A 16,303-nucleotide genomic window follows, 5' to 3' on the forward strand; every position below is an offset into this window, starting at 1 on the left:
TTTTCCGAGCCGATTCCAACGGAGGAAGTGGAACTCTTGTTCCTTTTCTTCCCCGCACATCATTTTCTTACTATTACAGTCTATCTCTCTCTCTCTCTTTTCCCTTCGTCTGGTCACTCTTTTGCCTTCTGCTCTCGCACAGGCGCGTGTGTTTCGCTTGAAAGTCGATGAAAAACACTGATCTTGGACAACGTGTTTTGCTAAACTTCGTGCGAAACTAAAAGCTGTCCTCGTGTTTTCCCCGTGTACGTATGTGTGTGTGTTTGTTTTGTACGATGAGTCCAATTTTCCATATCGACTCCTGTGTTTTGTGTTGCCCATTGCCGCTCCGCTCGGGCTCTCGCTGCTAACGATTTATGGCAAAGTTTTCTCCCCGTTCGCGTTGCTCATCACAGCCGCTACACAATCTGATGTCTTCCCGCCCTTTGTTTCCTTGTGGAAGCGGGGTGGGGGCATGAAAGGCATCTATACTAATTCTCCACCGGGCGCCTTCCTCCCGGCCGGAATCAAACGGCGTGCCGTACACACCACGTGCTATTTCGCGGCGAGACACTGCGCGCCAGGGGTGCGGGTTTTGGGGGCCCGCTCGAACAACAGCTGACGGCGCGACGTCTTTCACCTTCGTCGGGGTGTTTTTCCGAGTTCGCTGCGTGTAGCGTGAACCAAAACGGGAGGACGGGACGAGCACGATTGTTGGCGTGTTGTGCTTTTGCGTCTCGAACGGTAAGATATGGGACGCTACCGCACGCTGGGAAGCGGAAGAGAATGGTTTTGCCCAACCACTATCCACTGCTGCCCGGCTGTGTTTGTGCGCTGGTTCCCCCCCCCCCTCAACGATGCACTCTCCGTTTTTTACCGAAAACAAACGATGCACTTTCATGCTGCGCCTCTGTCACCTCTGTTTTATGCTGACCGTGGCGGGAAAGTGAAGCTTGTTTATAGTTTGTTTTGATTTTTGTTTTGCTTGGACCGTTGGAGCTTTGTGTGCACTTTGTGCATCATTGAGCTGGGGAGGGACACTCTTTTTGTGCGATTTGTTGTTTACACGCTGCATGTGCTCATCGGAAAATGCATCACATATTTTTAGAAAAGAAGTGTGTTTATGGGTGAGCGTGTATTTGTTAGGTTGAAAGGGATTGTTTTCTTTATCATTAGAAATTTGTAACGTGAGCATTGTCGTATCTATTTCGCAATCTTCTCTCTTTGAAGAAAGTAGCATTATTAATTTAAATTTAATACCAACGTTTTCAAACAAAAGAAGTTTTATAATTTCAATCATTTCATAAGGATAGATCATCCCTACTGAATAAAAAAAAAAAAAAATAAGGATAGATCATAAAGATACTAAAATGTTAAACATAAATCATATGAAATTAATAAAGCGAATTTTTCACACTTGTAACTTAACTGTACGCTTCCGCTTCCTTGTGAATTTATCATTTCATGGTTTAGATACCCTTCATAGCTGTAAATTTAAAACAATTAAATTTAAAGTGCAAAAATACCAGTACCTTCAGAATCTGATCACTTAAAAAAAAGTCTGTAAAACGATTAACATATAACAATTGTCATATAAAAATGAATTCGGTCTCAAACGAAATGTATTCTATTGACATTTAATTGGGGAAAAAATAATAATGAAATGTTTATGTACAGATGAAAGCAACGACCTTCGATGTTTTTCATTATATTCCGCACAACCGATATATCATCTTAGCTAACTTTAGTATATAATTTGTAAAAGCCTTTTAGTAGTGTTCTCTGTAGTGTTTCAATTTTCGTTGAATAATTGCCAAATATTTTATATTTAGCCAAAATTCAGGACAGTTGTAATGCGATATTTAATTGTGCTATTTTAACACATTTAAAACGGCAGGTGGTTCTTTGCATAGCCATTGTTTCATACTAAGTCTAAGTAATATATTATGGATTTTTTTATTTATGTTCTTTTGTATTTTTTGTATTAATTTATTTACTTATTTATTTCTCAACGGGACACTCCATCATGACTGTATTTGTTTTTTTTTACACAGGAATTATTCTTTACAAATGTTTGAGCCTTATCTTGCATTGGTTATGCAAGCCCGTGCTTTGGGCCTTTACTTGCCAATTATTTGTCTTTACTTCAACTTGCCAGCAATAGTTTTAGCTCAAACTGATTTAAACTTAGACATGATTATTATTAATCATTGAAGTTAATTATTTTAACATGTATATTTTTACAGTACGCACACTCTTACTTTGATTTTTGAAAAGTGATTTTATGAACACTGAAATCTCAACGTACCAGGCGCCTCCATTACGCGTTGAATTGTCAAATGTCAAGGTGCTGTACAGTGTTTCAGTGCACTCGAAGCGTGGGAATCGATTCGTACAACAACAAAAAAGTACAGCTTCACCACTGCTTATTTGCAATTTTACTTTCTTAACCCCCTTGGATTTTGTTGTCATTTGCACCGTGCACAAAAACCTGCCGTTCCTTGAAATCGTTCCCACGCGCGTACATTTTTATCACAACAAGCCTGACACCTTTCAAAGGGCACAGAGTGAAAAGGAAAAAAAAAAATCACACACACACACACACACACACACACACACACACACTGATGCCAAAAGCTCATGATCGATTGCACGATAAAACAATTAATCACACCCAGCGGTCCTGACAGAGCTGCTGGCAAGTATGATGCATTATTTTCGGACTCAGCGCTTTTGATCCGTGGCTGCGAGGACACAAAAGGGGGGGCCATTTTTGACCACATGGTATCATTTGCAATGGATGCTTGCGTACTGGAGAGGAAGGGAGGAGTGGAAGAAAAAAAAAAGAAAAAAATCATCGAACATTGACCGAAAAGCGCTTCATTAATGTTTAACAAATCGGCGCGATCGGTAGATTGATCAGCTTACTTTGCGTGCGAAAGGATCGCGACGACAGTTGGCCGTGCGTTTTTTATTTTCAATAAAACCTTTCACTTTTGTACAGTTTCCATGGTGACTGCTTCATTCCTTGCAGCGCAAAGGTTTTTCAGGCAACCCCGGGGTTGTGTAACTACCAATTTGTGAGCGTTTGGCTTTTATTATTTGTTCCTCCCTACCAGGAGAAGGTTATTATATTGGCCAAAAATGGAACAGCAGCACTCCGGAGCAAAGCGTTGCGATGCAATTGCATTTCCTTCGGCAAAGCGCACATCCTATGCACACATGCTCACACACCTTTGCAACGCCCGAATTTCGAAGTTATTGAATTTTAATTACACTCGACGCTATTTTTCGCTCCCGCTTGGTTTCATGCTGCGTTTGCTTTTTTTCTTCATCCACCCGGTGCGTTTCCCTTGATTTCATTTAGTGGCGATGCAAAGGATGCTGCAATTGCATCCTCGAAAAATGGTGATAAAAACATACAACCATGCTGGTCAAATTTTCGGCCCCCGCTTCTGGCCACAAGCAGAAGCCATTTTGGGTGGGGCATGGGGATGGAGCTTTTTTTTTCTGCGTGGCATAAGAGAGCCTATAAGAGCCGTTGGGGATTGACGAGGCGGGCAGCACAAATTGGATTTTCACATCACTTCCCCCATTTTTTTATTTTTTTTTTGCTGTTGACCCCATTGCCCTTCGTGCGTCCAGCCACACGCTCCGACGTGTGGTCATTTCGGGTCTGTGGGCGTCAAAATTTTATTTTTCACGTTTCCACATGACGCGCTTCGATTGGGCTGGTCGTTCGGAGCAGCTTTTTTTTTGTTTTGGCTCGTTGCGGGCTTTTTATCCATCAACAAAAAGGCACCCAGGGAGTGAATAGGTAAGGGGTTGGCAATCATGCACCGAGCAAAGAGGAAAACACGATGGTTTAACGAAGAGAGAGAAAGAAAGAGACTGAAAAAACATCAACCGTAGAAGCGCCATTGAAATGTATTTATTTTCCGTCTGACTGCAGTTTCGTCGATTGTTAACATTTTTAATTATTGCACCAAATGAATAATTACAGCGCCGGGCACAATTATTTCCCTTTTGACGTGCGTGTATGTGTGTGTGTGTGCGTTTTATTTTTATTGTACACCGAAATCAGAATCGCCAACGGGGAATTTCGCATCCCCAGTAGCATGAAACAGTAGAGCAGTTCTTTTGTCACCTTTTTGGAGGTGTGCAATTTTCCCCACTTTCTCCATTCGTTCGAGGTCGTCCTGTGACGATGGGTAGATATGTGTGTTTCACTAACGACGTTGCCCTTTGCCAAGGGCGCAAAAAAGAAGAAAAAGAACAGAAAAATGTTGATTGAACAACGAAAAAAATGTACTTTTAATTGCACACAAATGAAACTGCAATTGAAAATGTACTATCTACTGGCAGAAATGCTACAGAACAGTGTGGTAAAAATAGTAAATAGCAAAACAAAAAGAGTTGTACCGCCAATCTGCATTTTAACGCTAATTAATGCAACAGTCTCTGGTGCGACATTATTGATTGGGCCGTACATTTAAGGGTTAAATTTGTTGCCCGAAACAATCGAATTTAGCATGAACGTTTAATTGAGTGATTTACTTTGTCACTGCATCTGCACCTTTTCATGCCAAGTTGGAAGTAAAATAGGTGCTACCATACACCAGATAGAATGTAACAAAAACATTTCGTTTGATTTAATCCGTAGGATCATTATTTGGCAGGATTAATCGAATTCATTATTTTAGCGCCTAAAGCTATGCAACATTGCTTTGCGATGTTATTTCCAATTTCTAACTGGAGCTTTAAAACGCGAATTTTGTCGCAGTGTTTTCAAATATGACATTCTGTATGAACCTATTTTTTAGGTTATGCAAACAAAAAAATCTGTTGCTTCATTTAAACTTGGAGGAAAAAAAGTTTAAAATTTCTTTCAGCATCGCCTTACAGTTTTGTACCTTGATTTTATATCAAAAATGTTGAATTATGTACAGGCGTCCCCCGAGTTACGAACCCCTCGAGTTACGACGATTCGCAGATACGACGATTTCGATTTTGACAGTTGAAAGATGTCATTGAGACGAAATTGATATATTTTTTTGAATTTCTGTGCAGAACCGTTACAAACATATTTCCTCAGATTCCACAACACCCCGATCTTGAATATCTATGTCGTTTAAACGGCTTTTGGAGGGAAATTAATACATTATCGTACATTATTTTTAATAAAATATACGATTTCATAGATTCCGACTCTTCAATTTCGGTTATAAACTTTATATTCACAGATATTCGACATACGACTATTTCAACTTACACCTTGCTTTAGGACATTTTTTCGGTCCCAAATACAGTCGTATCTCGGGGGACACCTGTATAGTGTAGTGATGTTAATTAATTAGTTACACGAAATGTTAATGTTAGTTACACGAATATATCTATATCTACCCAAAGGAATGAGCTGGTAAGATATATAAATTGTGAACATCATAGTAAACTGCGTAAAAAAAAGGTTTGCATACATTTAGGCGTAGATTGCATAGTTAAAAGTATTACTCGCAAAGTAATGTGTATACATTTAGGCGTTCCGCAATCAGAAAAACTCTGCTTATAGAAAATGTTTGAAGAATTTAAATATTACTCAAACTCTTTGATAATGCAATAAAACAAATTATTCGCATTGTAACAGCTTAAACAAACAAAAAATCATAGCATTCTCCTCCAGTTCCATACGCCGAAAGCTATGCAATCAGTGTGATGTGTTATTACAGCACTAAACATGATGAAACCTGCCTTTCAGCACCATTTTGATTCCATGTGAAAAAGGTGTGGACGGTTAAAAATGCTTTCCCCCGTTTCCTTCCATATAGCTCCATCGCAATCGCTTCACTACGCTCCAAATGTCACTCATCGTTTTGGCGGCGTCTGTCGGTCATATACACGCTATGACACCCTCTCCCAGGCTCACACACAGATCAATCTCACATCAACAAGCATACACACACAAGGATGAGGATTTTTCGAAACTGAGATTTTTCCTCGCCTCTCTTCCCTTTCCCATCCGCTGGCTTCTGTTGACAGGACGGGCACATTTAATATTTATTTCAATGCAGCGTTGGTGCATTTTTTGGGTATAGGCATTTCATGTCCCGCTCTCTCTCTCTCTCTCCAAACAAAACGGGCGAGTCCAAACCAGCGCCGTCCAGACCATTGTTTGTTTCGGCATTCTTCTCTGGCAGCATCCATCCGCCCCTCATCCATTAACGCACAACAATGGAGAGCATTCGATAATTAACAACACACCGCACAGAGACTCGTTCGCTATTGTCGCAAATGCACAAACACGCGAACAAAAAGGAAGGACAAAAAAAAAGTCCAACCAGCTTGTTTTATTATGCATTCGTCTGTTTTTATTATCACTCTGATTATCCTTGTTTTTTTTGTTTTGTTTTTTGTTTTTTTGCTTTTGGTTCGTATTCAGTAGCCTTGCTTTCTTCTGCCTTCCTTTTGGCCGTTGGTTTGGGCGGCGTGGTGGCGCAAGGCGAAAGTCTATTGTTTTATGTACCACCTCTCATGTGCAGGCCTCCAAACGCTTCGAACGTGCATTTTGTGCGTCCCATTGGTTCCCGGTCGCTGAATGTAAACAATAAATATTTGAGTTGCACATGCGTGGTGCATGCGGGTTTCGCCCGCGCCCCACCATCCCCACACAGAGTGCGTTTGAATCTCGGCACCGGTGCCGATGCATTGCGATGCAAGTTAAATTGGTTGATGCGCTCGGTTTTGTGCCTCTCTTTGCTTCATGCCATTTGAAAAGGTGCATTTATTTATTATCGAAAAATTGCACATCACAGTTCAGTTCTTCTTTTTTTTAATACCGCTGCAACCTTATACATTCTTCTGACAGCGTGCACGGGAAATGCATGCATTGGTGCCGTTCGGTTTTCCGCGGGAAGCTCGACACTCTTTTCATCGAGCGAGAAGCTACCATCACAATTTTTGCATTGGTGAGAGAAAATAGCAAAAAAAGAGAGCGAATGACTAGGCAAATGTAAAAAAAAGCTGCAACTCTGCTGGAATAAAACATCTCACACCAGCTACCTCCATGACCATGTGGAAGTGAAATTTAAAATCCTGCCAAAAAGAGGAATATAATGCACACACACACACACATCTGCGGGAATAGTATATTGAACGATTGCGCACGTGCAAAAGTGTCCTTTTATTGAGACCTAACTCCTGGAGCGGAAATCCCTTCGTGTTAGAGGATTTGGGGGAGAGAGAAAGCGGATTTTTTAAAAATGCTCATCATCAAACAACTGGCGTCCCAACGGCTTTTGGCATTGTATTTTTACGACCGAACTTTAAATTGAGTCGCTTGGGTGTTATTCATTGTGTACTTTCATCGAGCTACGGTTGATTTACTGACAGGGCAAATCTTTCGCTGGGAAAGCTACAGTGGCATGGAACAGTGCAGAATATATTTGATACATCCTAGATGAATGATTGTATGATTGTAAAACAAAATAGAAAAACACTTTTCGTTAAGGGTTTATCAGCCATACTATCATAGTTGGTACGGAAAAACACTTGCCATTGCAATACATCAGGTTAAACGATAATTCGGAACGATTTGTCGTACGTATTGCATACATCTAGGGTAGGATTTTGTATCATTTGGTTTATAGGCGCATTGTAGGAAAGTGCAGATCTTGAGAACGTAGGTCTTAACAGCTCACGTGTCCTGAGAGGTCGTTCAGGAGCATAAAGATTCAGCTTTTCTAGCAGGTAGGGAAAGTCTATGTCCCCGCTGATTAAGTTCGCGACTAAAGTAGCTTCTAATGCCTGACGTCTATGTTCTAAGGTTTGCAGACCAAGAAGCATGCACCGTGACAGGTAATCTAATTGTTGTGATGAAGCCCATCGTAATCGTTGCATTGCTATTCTGAACAATCTTTTTTGTATGCTTTCTATCCTAGCCGTCCACACGTGACAGTATGGGGAGAAAAGAACTGAGGTAGACTCTAGGATGGAACGAACTAATGCGGAATATAAAGCTTTCCGGCATATTGGATCTTTTATCTCAAGAGTTTGCCTGATTACAAATCCTAACATCCTATTGTCCTTGGTAATTATATAATGGTAATGCTCGCGAATGGATAGTGATGAATCAAGGATTCAAGACCAAGATCCCTGACTGATGACTCGCGAGACTACTTGTAACTGTATAATGAGTAACAAAAGTTTAAAGGGTTTTTTTTCCTGCTGAATGTAATCGCGCTGCATTTATCCACACAGAGGCTTAGTTGGTTTGCCAAACGCCAATTGCTGAATAGGTTGAGATTGTTCTGGACCGCGAAACAATCATCAATTGACCTGAAAGCTGAAAAAAGTTTAATATCATCAGCATAAAGAAGTACAGAATGTTTTGGGAGAGTAAGAGTCACGTCGTTTATGTAGAGTGTAAATAATAGCAGTCCCAAGTTGGAACTCCTGAATTATTTGTGAATGGTTGCGAAAAGATGATTTGGTCATGATAATCATGTATCATTGAAAATCCCAGTCCAACATATCTTTTGGTCTTTTATCCTACTAGGCTTTTGCAAGGATTTCCCAAAAATCATTAAATTCATTTCACTATTCATCTACTAAAATAAATTGGGAAACAACTAAGCGTAATCCTGTATACAAGCCTTTTTAAATAATTATTTGAGCAAACTATCGAAATGCTATTTATTATAGTTCATGGCATTCAATCCGGCTCATGAGATGAATTAGAGCTAAGTAGCTGAATAGCTAGTCTACGACTTGGCTGTCACGAGTGGTCTTTTCAGGAGCCGAATCGTACTGAATCGTCCCAACTTAATGACAATGAAAGCCGTGTGTTTCTTCATTCACCTTTGTTTACATAGCATACTGGACGTTATACTACTGTGCAACACTACTTTTACACTACCTGACCCTTGTGAATTTTTACAATCATGTTGTCAATCTGCGTTGTCATTTTGATTATGATAGAAACGAACAGTATCATCATATGTCTTTTCTATGCTTTGTAATATGCTATTTATTTGAGCTTTGATTAAGCTCTCTTTTATTCCCACTGGCGTTTGAATGCAAACATAGCTCAAGACAATAAGCTTACTAGAATGGAATGTAATTTATGCATTTTATGTCTCTATCTCGAGTCAGTTAAAAGAGGAGCTTATTTGCTCATGGTTATTTTATTGGCTTCAGCTTCATAAGCGATTTGGTGGTATTTGATATGTCTGGCCTGCAAAGTGTTTAGGCAGGTAGATCCTGGACGATTGCTTCAGAACTTACGCAAATATCACTATACAAATTCCTGATCAGTTCCAGGGTCATTATGGGTTTATGATCAGTTCCAGGATTCTTTAATGGTTCATGATAAATTCCAGGACAGGTTTAGGTTCATGATCGGTTCCAGGAACGGTATGAGTTCATGATCAGTTCCTGAGCCGGTATGGGTGCATGTTAGGTTCCAGGATCGATATGGATTCATCTTCGGTTCCAGAAAAGGTATGGATTCATGATCAGTTCCAGGACCGGTATGGGTTCATGACGGGTTCCAAGACCGTTATAGATTTATGATCGGTTTCAACATCAGAATAGCCCCAGCCCTTTTTATAGCGAATTGCGCCGCCTACGCTTTTCAACTTTCCGACTCGCGCGTGTAACCACTACTCGTTATCATGAGTCGTCCCGTCACCCCAATGTTTACGTTCTGTAATGTTTACGTTCTCCAACAGAATGGGTTCATGATCGGTTTATGGACCGGTATGACCAGTAATGTCTCCTGGACTGGCATTAGGTCTTGTGCAGTTTTGAACCAGAATAGATAATTGGATCGTGTCAAGACTAGTATGGGTTTGTTTTTGGTGTTAGGTCTCTTAGGAGGTCATCATAAGTACCTCATTTTAATTAAGTTCTGAGGCCATTTATTTCGGTGTACCTTATATAGTCAATGAGAATTTTGAAATTTAGCTGAGTAGCCCTGCACAGTAAATGCTACTGAATGTTATGGATTGGGTACTTGTCTTGTATAATAACTAGATCTAGCTCAACTTCTAACATCCATGAAAGTTAACAAATATTGTATGCGACTGTAATGGTTTACAAGAACAACAAACTGTGACATGTTACTATGAGAAAGAAAAAGCGCAACGATACTAACCATTCATAAAAGCACCTACTGCCAAAACAGTCGTTTAGTTTGCTATCAACTCGGTAACAAATTACCTTTTTTTTTGTAAACATCCTTCCCAACGTTGTGCCCCCCCCCCCAAAAGGCCCACCAGAACCGGAGCTCCCCCGGAACACTGGTGGGACCAAAACCAAGGAGGAAATCCATCACACCCGCTGGCTGTCTTTAGCCTTTTGCTCCTTTTGTGTGAGTGCCTTGAGATCTCTCCGTTCCGGTGTTTGACAACACCGCGGCCACACAGCGCGGGTGTTATTGTTATTGCAGCTGCAGTTAGTGCATCGCATATTTTTGTTATATTTTTGCCACCACTCCTGCTTCTCTTTTCCAGTAACGGTGGCTGACAAAAAAAAAACAATACACTCACGCACAAACACACACACACACTTTGTGCTGTCCCTTTCGCTGGCACCGGAAACGTGTGGAAAGAGCAAAATATAGCACACATAGGAAAGAAAACTGTTTGGCGGCTTGCGCAAACGTTTGAAAGAAACGCCGCTGGCAAGGGTAAAAGAAGAAGTAAGAACATGAAGGCCAAAAGAGAGGGGGGGAAGGCCAGTGCAGTTTGTGCAATAGGCACGGCGGCGGCAAGTTTCTTCGCACTGCAGTTTTCCAATTTTTTAACTATACACACACGCAAGAGAAAAAAAATAGTGTTATTTCTCAACCGTCAAACATTCGCACGCACGTCCCTTGAATGGGCGCGGGAAAATGGACACCTTGCTTGCGAATGGCTTTTCCTAGAACAAAAAATAATTACAAAATACAAAATTCTTTTCAATTCTTTTTAATACTTACTGTCTGTGTTTGCAACTGGGCGTGTAGGGCCGCCGATTTTCTCACCAAAGTTCGCCCCCAAAAAGCAGTCACTAAAAACCCAAAAAATTAGCTAACGGTTGTGCCACCTTTTTGCACAAAACGATCAAGAAGAAGCTTTTTTTTAAACATATATATATTGCACACACCACTCAATTGCACTAAACTGGCACGTCTCCTGTCCCCTGCCTGGAGCAGCCCGCTTTATTTGCCGTTGAATGGACCCAACAAACAAAAAAACCGCGTCCCCGACGCAGCGGTCAGCGGTTTTGTTTAATCGGCTCGTGGTTCGTGGTGTTTGCTCCCGATTTTTAAGACACTGCACTGTTAATGCAGTGTACGCAGAAACGGTAGCCGCAGAAACTTGGCGGCTTTCGCAACGCAACGCCTCCTTCCATCACCACACCTGCTGCGCGCGCTACCTTGGGGACGGGTAAGTGTGCATCAGAAATGCACAAATACCGAGGAAAACCCGTGCCCGGGTGGAATCGAGCTTGCCGAAGCTTTCTTTACGATCTTCCACCATTCATGGATAAATGTTGGGGAAGTTTTTTTTTCTGTTTTTGGTTTCTTGTTGCATTTGTATCAACAAACAAGCAGCGAGCGTCGTCGCCTGTCGCCGCCTCTAGAGCGACACTAAGCGCTATTGGGAAACGCACGTTGCGACAGTAGCGGCGTTTACGTTGCACGATTCGGTTCCTAGAAACGACGTGCCACAGATAGCAGGCAGACACTATCGGGTTTTTAGTGCGCCGGTTTTACCTACACCACCAGCGGTACGTGTTTTACACATTCTTGAAATCATCCAGGGCGAGCGCGCGCGCGCTCCACGAACTCTCTTCAGCAGATATTTGCACCATTTGCTGTTGTTTTGTTGTTTCTTTTATTTTTGTATCGCATCAACAAGTATTATTGGTTAAGCTAATTTTTTTTTTCTTTTATTTTTTGTTTTGTTTGTATTTTTGTTTTAGTTGGTCGTTATAGAGCGAGCGGCACCGAGTTACCAGAGTACCAGAAAAAGGGAGAACACACAATCATTTTGGTTTTTCTTTCGTTGCCTCCTTTACAGACTACACTCAGCTCGATCGTTTCGAGAATCAAACAAAAAATACATAACAAAAAAAAAACAGTAAAAACAGAAGTAGAAAGAAAAGCTAGAACAGAACTTGCTTTCCTTCCCTCACCCCATTCCGAACCAGGCCTGGAACCGTTATTCAACAGGAATGGCTCGCATGAACTAGACCTAGCGGCTTGGTTCCCCGGTTTACTGGCAGCGCCTTCACCGACACTGGTAAAGCGAAACAGAAGGAAGAACTCCCCAAGAGGCGGCCATAAACGCTTGCAAAAGAGAGAAAGACAGTTGCAATAAACGCTCAGCACAAACAGTTGAAGCGAGAGAGAGAGAGAAAAAAAGGAAGGCTTTCCAATACACTGCCCGGAGGTGAGCCGACCGCCAAAACGATGGCGATCAACTTTTCGGCCTCGTTCGCGGCCTGCCTGGCGGCTGGGCTGAAGGTGCCGCGCCAGATCATGTACTGCATCTCGCAGGATACGGCCCCGTACGTGCTGTACAAGGATTCGCAGGAAGCGGCTGAGCGGGGGGCGGCCGCCGCCGCCGCCGTCCAGTGGGGCAATGCCGAGGGCCAGGCCATCTACCAGCAGAACGCGCAGAACCATCTGCAGGCGCACATGAACGGGGCGGCGACGCAGCAGCAGCTGGTGGCCGCGGCTGCCGCTGCCGCCGCTCAGCACCATCACCAGCAGCAGCAGCAGCAGCAGCAGCAGCATCACCAGCAGCAGCAGACATCCGCCAATCACAGTCCGCCGAATCAGGACAATAGGCCACAGCAACCGGGTGAACAAGCGAATGGTCATCTACACAGCCCGGCCACTAGTCCGTATCCTGCGAATAACGGTCCAGACATTGAGGAAGATTTGATCAAGGTACATTTGAGTCGCGGCGCGCGCTAGAACGAGGGTGGTGCGAAAACCGCGAGCGAACCGGCGAAACGACTCTGCTCCGCCTTGTTTTAGTGTTCTGCGCTATACCTAATGGATCTCTCTCTCTCTCTGCTTTAATCCTCTTTTCCCTCCCAGGTACAAAGCATGCAACAAGCCGTTCAGCACCAGCAGCAGAACGGGCAGCAACAGTTGGTCCAGCAGCAGCAGCAACAGCAAGGTGGCAACAACTCCTCCGGCAATCATCCGAACGATCCGAACCAGCAGGGCAATCCATCGGCTCCCGGCTCCGGTGGTGGCGGTGGTGGTGGTGGTGGCGGCGGTGGCGGACCACCAGGACCGCCCGGGTGCTTCGGGAACGAGGCCGCCTCCCAGGCCGAGCTGAACTACTACGCGCAGCGGCATCACGCCGCCGGTCCGCAGGGCGCGATGCTACCGCCGCCCGGCTTTGCGCCACTGCACCACTATCTCAACCAGAAGGGCGTCCTGCCGGTGGGCATGCCGGCCGGGCTCGACCAGTCCGGGGCGCTCGAGCAGTACGGCATGCCGGACCTGCTGCACGGCGGCGCAAACGCACCCGGGAACGCTCCGGGTGCGCCCGGAGCGGCTGGCAACCAACAGCAGCAACAGCAGCAGCAACAGCAGCAACTCCACCACTCACCCACCAACGGTGGTGTCGCTCCGAACGGTAATGCCGGCGCTGGCAGCACCACCGCCGGCGGCGGCGGCACTACCGGCGGCCACGCCAAGTCGAGCAAAAACTCCGACCTGCGGCTGTTCAAGTGTTTGACGTGCGGGAAAGACTTCAAGCAGAAGAGCACGCTGCTGCAGCACGAGCGCATCCACACGGACTCGCGCCCGTACGGCTGCCCCGAGTGCGGCAAGCGCTTCCGGCAGCAGTCCCACCTGACGCAGCACCTGCGGATACACGCGAACGAGAAGCCGTTCAGCTGCGCGTACTGTCCGCGCAGCTTCCGGCAGCGGGCGATCCTGAACCAGCACGTCCGCATTCACTCAGGTGATAAGCCGTTCGGCTGCCCGTATCCGGAGTGTGGCAAAAAGTTCCGACAAAAGGCCATACTGAACCAACATGTGCGCACCCATCAAGGCGAGCGATCGATTTTTTTTCTCGTGACGATTTTACTATCTATATTACTTAGTTAATCTTAATTATGCACTCTGTCTCTCTCTTGCTTTCTCTCTCTCTTCCTTCCTCAATGTCATACACACATATTTACACTATCACAAATCCACACACATAGACACAATCCATCATTTCCCTCTCGGTTTTTTGGGATATCCAGTGTTCCTCCAGTTCCCAACCTTGTTACTAACCTTGCTCATCATCTTCATCCTCCTCTCTCTCCCTCTCTCTCTATCTCTCTCTATTGTGCGCTTTGGTGGCATCTTGTGTGGATGTCTTTGAAATCCTCGCCTCGGTGGGCGGCCATTTCCTAAGCCTTGCCGTTGGTTGTCTGGCTGTCTGGGTGCGAATTCTGGAGGTAGAAGCACATCTAGCCTTGAAGTTGAAGTGCGACATTTTTCCGATTGAAGATGCGCCAGGGATGCGCCCCACGTCCCAGAATTCGTCCAGAGCCATACAGTCAACAGCTGCACACTCCTGCTATCTCACTAACATTCCTTTTACATCCTGTTGTGGCTTTTTGAACTGTGTCGTAGTGCTAGGCGTTTGCTTTTCCCGTACTTCCAAGCATGTATTACTCCAAAACCCATTCCCGACAAGCACCTGCTTCACACGGAACGAGTCGCTGCCGCAAAAACAAAACAAAAAAAAAAGCCATGCTCAAAATTCACCATTTCACTCGTCACACGATGGACGACCGTTTCGTATCATTGGTTCGATAGATAGATGCCGACTTCACTGTCGGGGCACATGTTGCGTTTGTTGGCTACTCGTACCCGTACTCTGTTAGACTAGACACAAGCTCTGCTCACGCGGCAAATCGGTCGATCTTTCACGGGTGTCGTTTCTCTTCTTGATCTCCCTCCCAAACAGATGTGTCTCCGCATTTGATCTTCAAGAACGGTCCGCATGCGACGCTCTGGCCCCAGGACGTGCCGTACCCGCCCGAGCTGGAGAACGCCCAGCCGAAGGACGAGCAAGCGTTCGGCGACGAGGCGTCCCAGGGCGGCGGCGAGTCGCGCGGCTGCTTCTCGCCCGACAACTATCCGGCCTACTTCAAGGACGGCAAGGGCGTGAACCACTCCATCTTCGGCAACAATCTGCAGTATCTGAACAAGGCGACGGGCGGCAAGGCGATGCTGCCGGACGTGATCCAGCACGGCCGGTCGGCCGGTATGCCGCTGTACGTGCGCTGCCCGATCTGCCAGAAGGAGTTCAAGCAGAAGAGCACGCTGCTGCAGCACGGCTGCATACACATCGAGTCCCGGCCGTACCCGTGCCCGGAGTGTGGCAAGCGCTTCCGGCAGCAGTCCCACCTGACGCAGCACCTGCGCATCCACACGAACGAGAAGCCGTTCGGATGCATGTACTGTCCGCGGTTCTTCCGGCAGCGCACGATCCTGAATCAGGTATGAGGAATAAAGAAATGTAGGGCCCCAGCAAGTGTAGTTTGAATTACTGATGTCTTTTCTTTTTTTTTCTTGAATAGCACATTCGTATACACACGGGCGAGAAACCGTACCGGTGTGGACAGTGCGGCAAAGACTTCCGGCAGAAGGCCATCCTCGATCAGCACACCCGGACGCACCAGGTAGTTGTAAAATTTAGATTTCAGTTCTACAGGGTCCATCATATCGGAACTGTTCGGAGATAGCTCTTCCTCTCCATCTCTATAGAGTCATAAATCCATATAATTCTAATGTGGAGCTTAAATCCATAATGTCACACAAACAAACTTTGGAGGACATAGGATATCAGTAGCATATTAATGAACAACATACTTACATACTTCTTCTACTTCTTTGGCGCAACAACCGTTGTCGGTCAAAGCCAGTTTTTACCACTAATGGGTTTGGCTGTCAGTGCCTTATTGAGATAACTCTTAGCAAGATCTCCAGGAACTTTCTCCGAGTTTAAATAGTCTTTGACCCAGCCCTATTCTAGTAATTTCTTAGTTAGGTATCTGACTACAATTATTTCTCACTAATTTGAAATATTGACCACCACTCGGCGTCGAAAGGCACTCTTAAATCCTAGATAGGGGATCACTCGGCTCATGGATCGATGAAGACCGCAGCAAAATGCGCGTCATAATGTGAACTGCAGGACACTTACTGCTTCTTTAATGTGATGGTCCCATCATATTTTCTTCGTTTTCGTTCTTGACACCTCAATTTAGGTCTTGCACCTACTTTTTGTTCTTGTAGACGGGTTGATAAGTTCTTTAT

General features: G+C 44.6%; 1 protein-coding gene across 8 annotated transcripts in view; it reads left to right on the plus strand.

Annotated features, from left to right (window-relative positions):
- Nucleotides 1-16,303, plus strand: part of LOC120902622 (zinc finger protein 497) — a 55,489-nt gene that overhangs the window by 30,591 nt on the left and 8,595 nt on the right. For 4 of the 8 annotated variants that reach the window (XM_040311492.1, XM_040311495.1, XM_040311493.1 and 1 more), the window contains exons 4-7: nucleotides 11,944-12,916; nucleotides 13,070-14,039; nucleotides 14,949-15,484; nucleotides 15,565-15,669. In XM_040311492.1, coding sequence (XP_040167426.1) covers nucleotides 12,434-12,916; nucleotides 13,070-14,039; nucleotides 14,949-15,484; nucleotides 15,565-15,669 — 2,094 coding nt within the window. In that variant the 5' untranslated portion in view covers nucleotides 11,944-12,433. The remainder of the gene's footprint in view (nucleotides 1-11,943; nucleotides 12,917-13,069; nucleotides 14,040-14,948; nucleotides 15,485-15,564; nucleotides 15,670-16,303) is intronic. The other 4 variants (XM_040311497.1, XM_040311498.1, XM_040311496.1 and 1 more) reach the window with 4 other exon arrangements.

The sequence above is a fragment of the Anopheles arabiensis genome, chromosome 3 (genome assembly GCF_016920715.1).
Source record: "Anopheles arabiensis isolate DONGOLA chromosome 3, AaraD3, whole genome shotgun sequence".
Classification (NCBI taxonomy): domain Eukaryota; kingdom Metazoa; phylum Arthropoda; class Insecta; order Diptera; family Culicidae; genus Anopheles; species Anopheles arabiensis.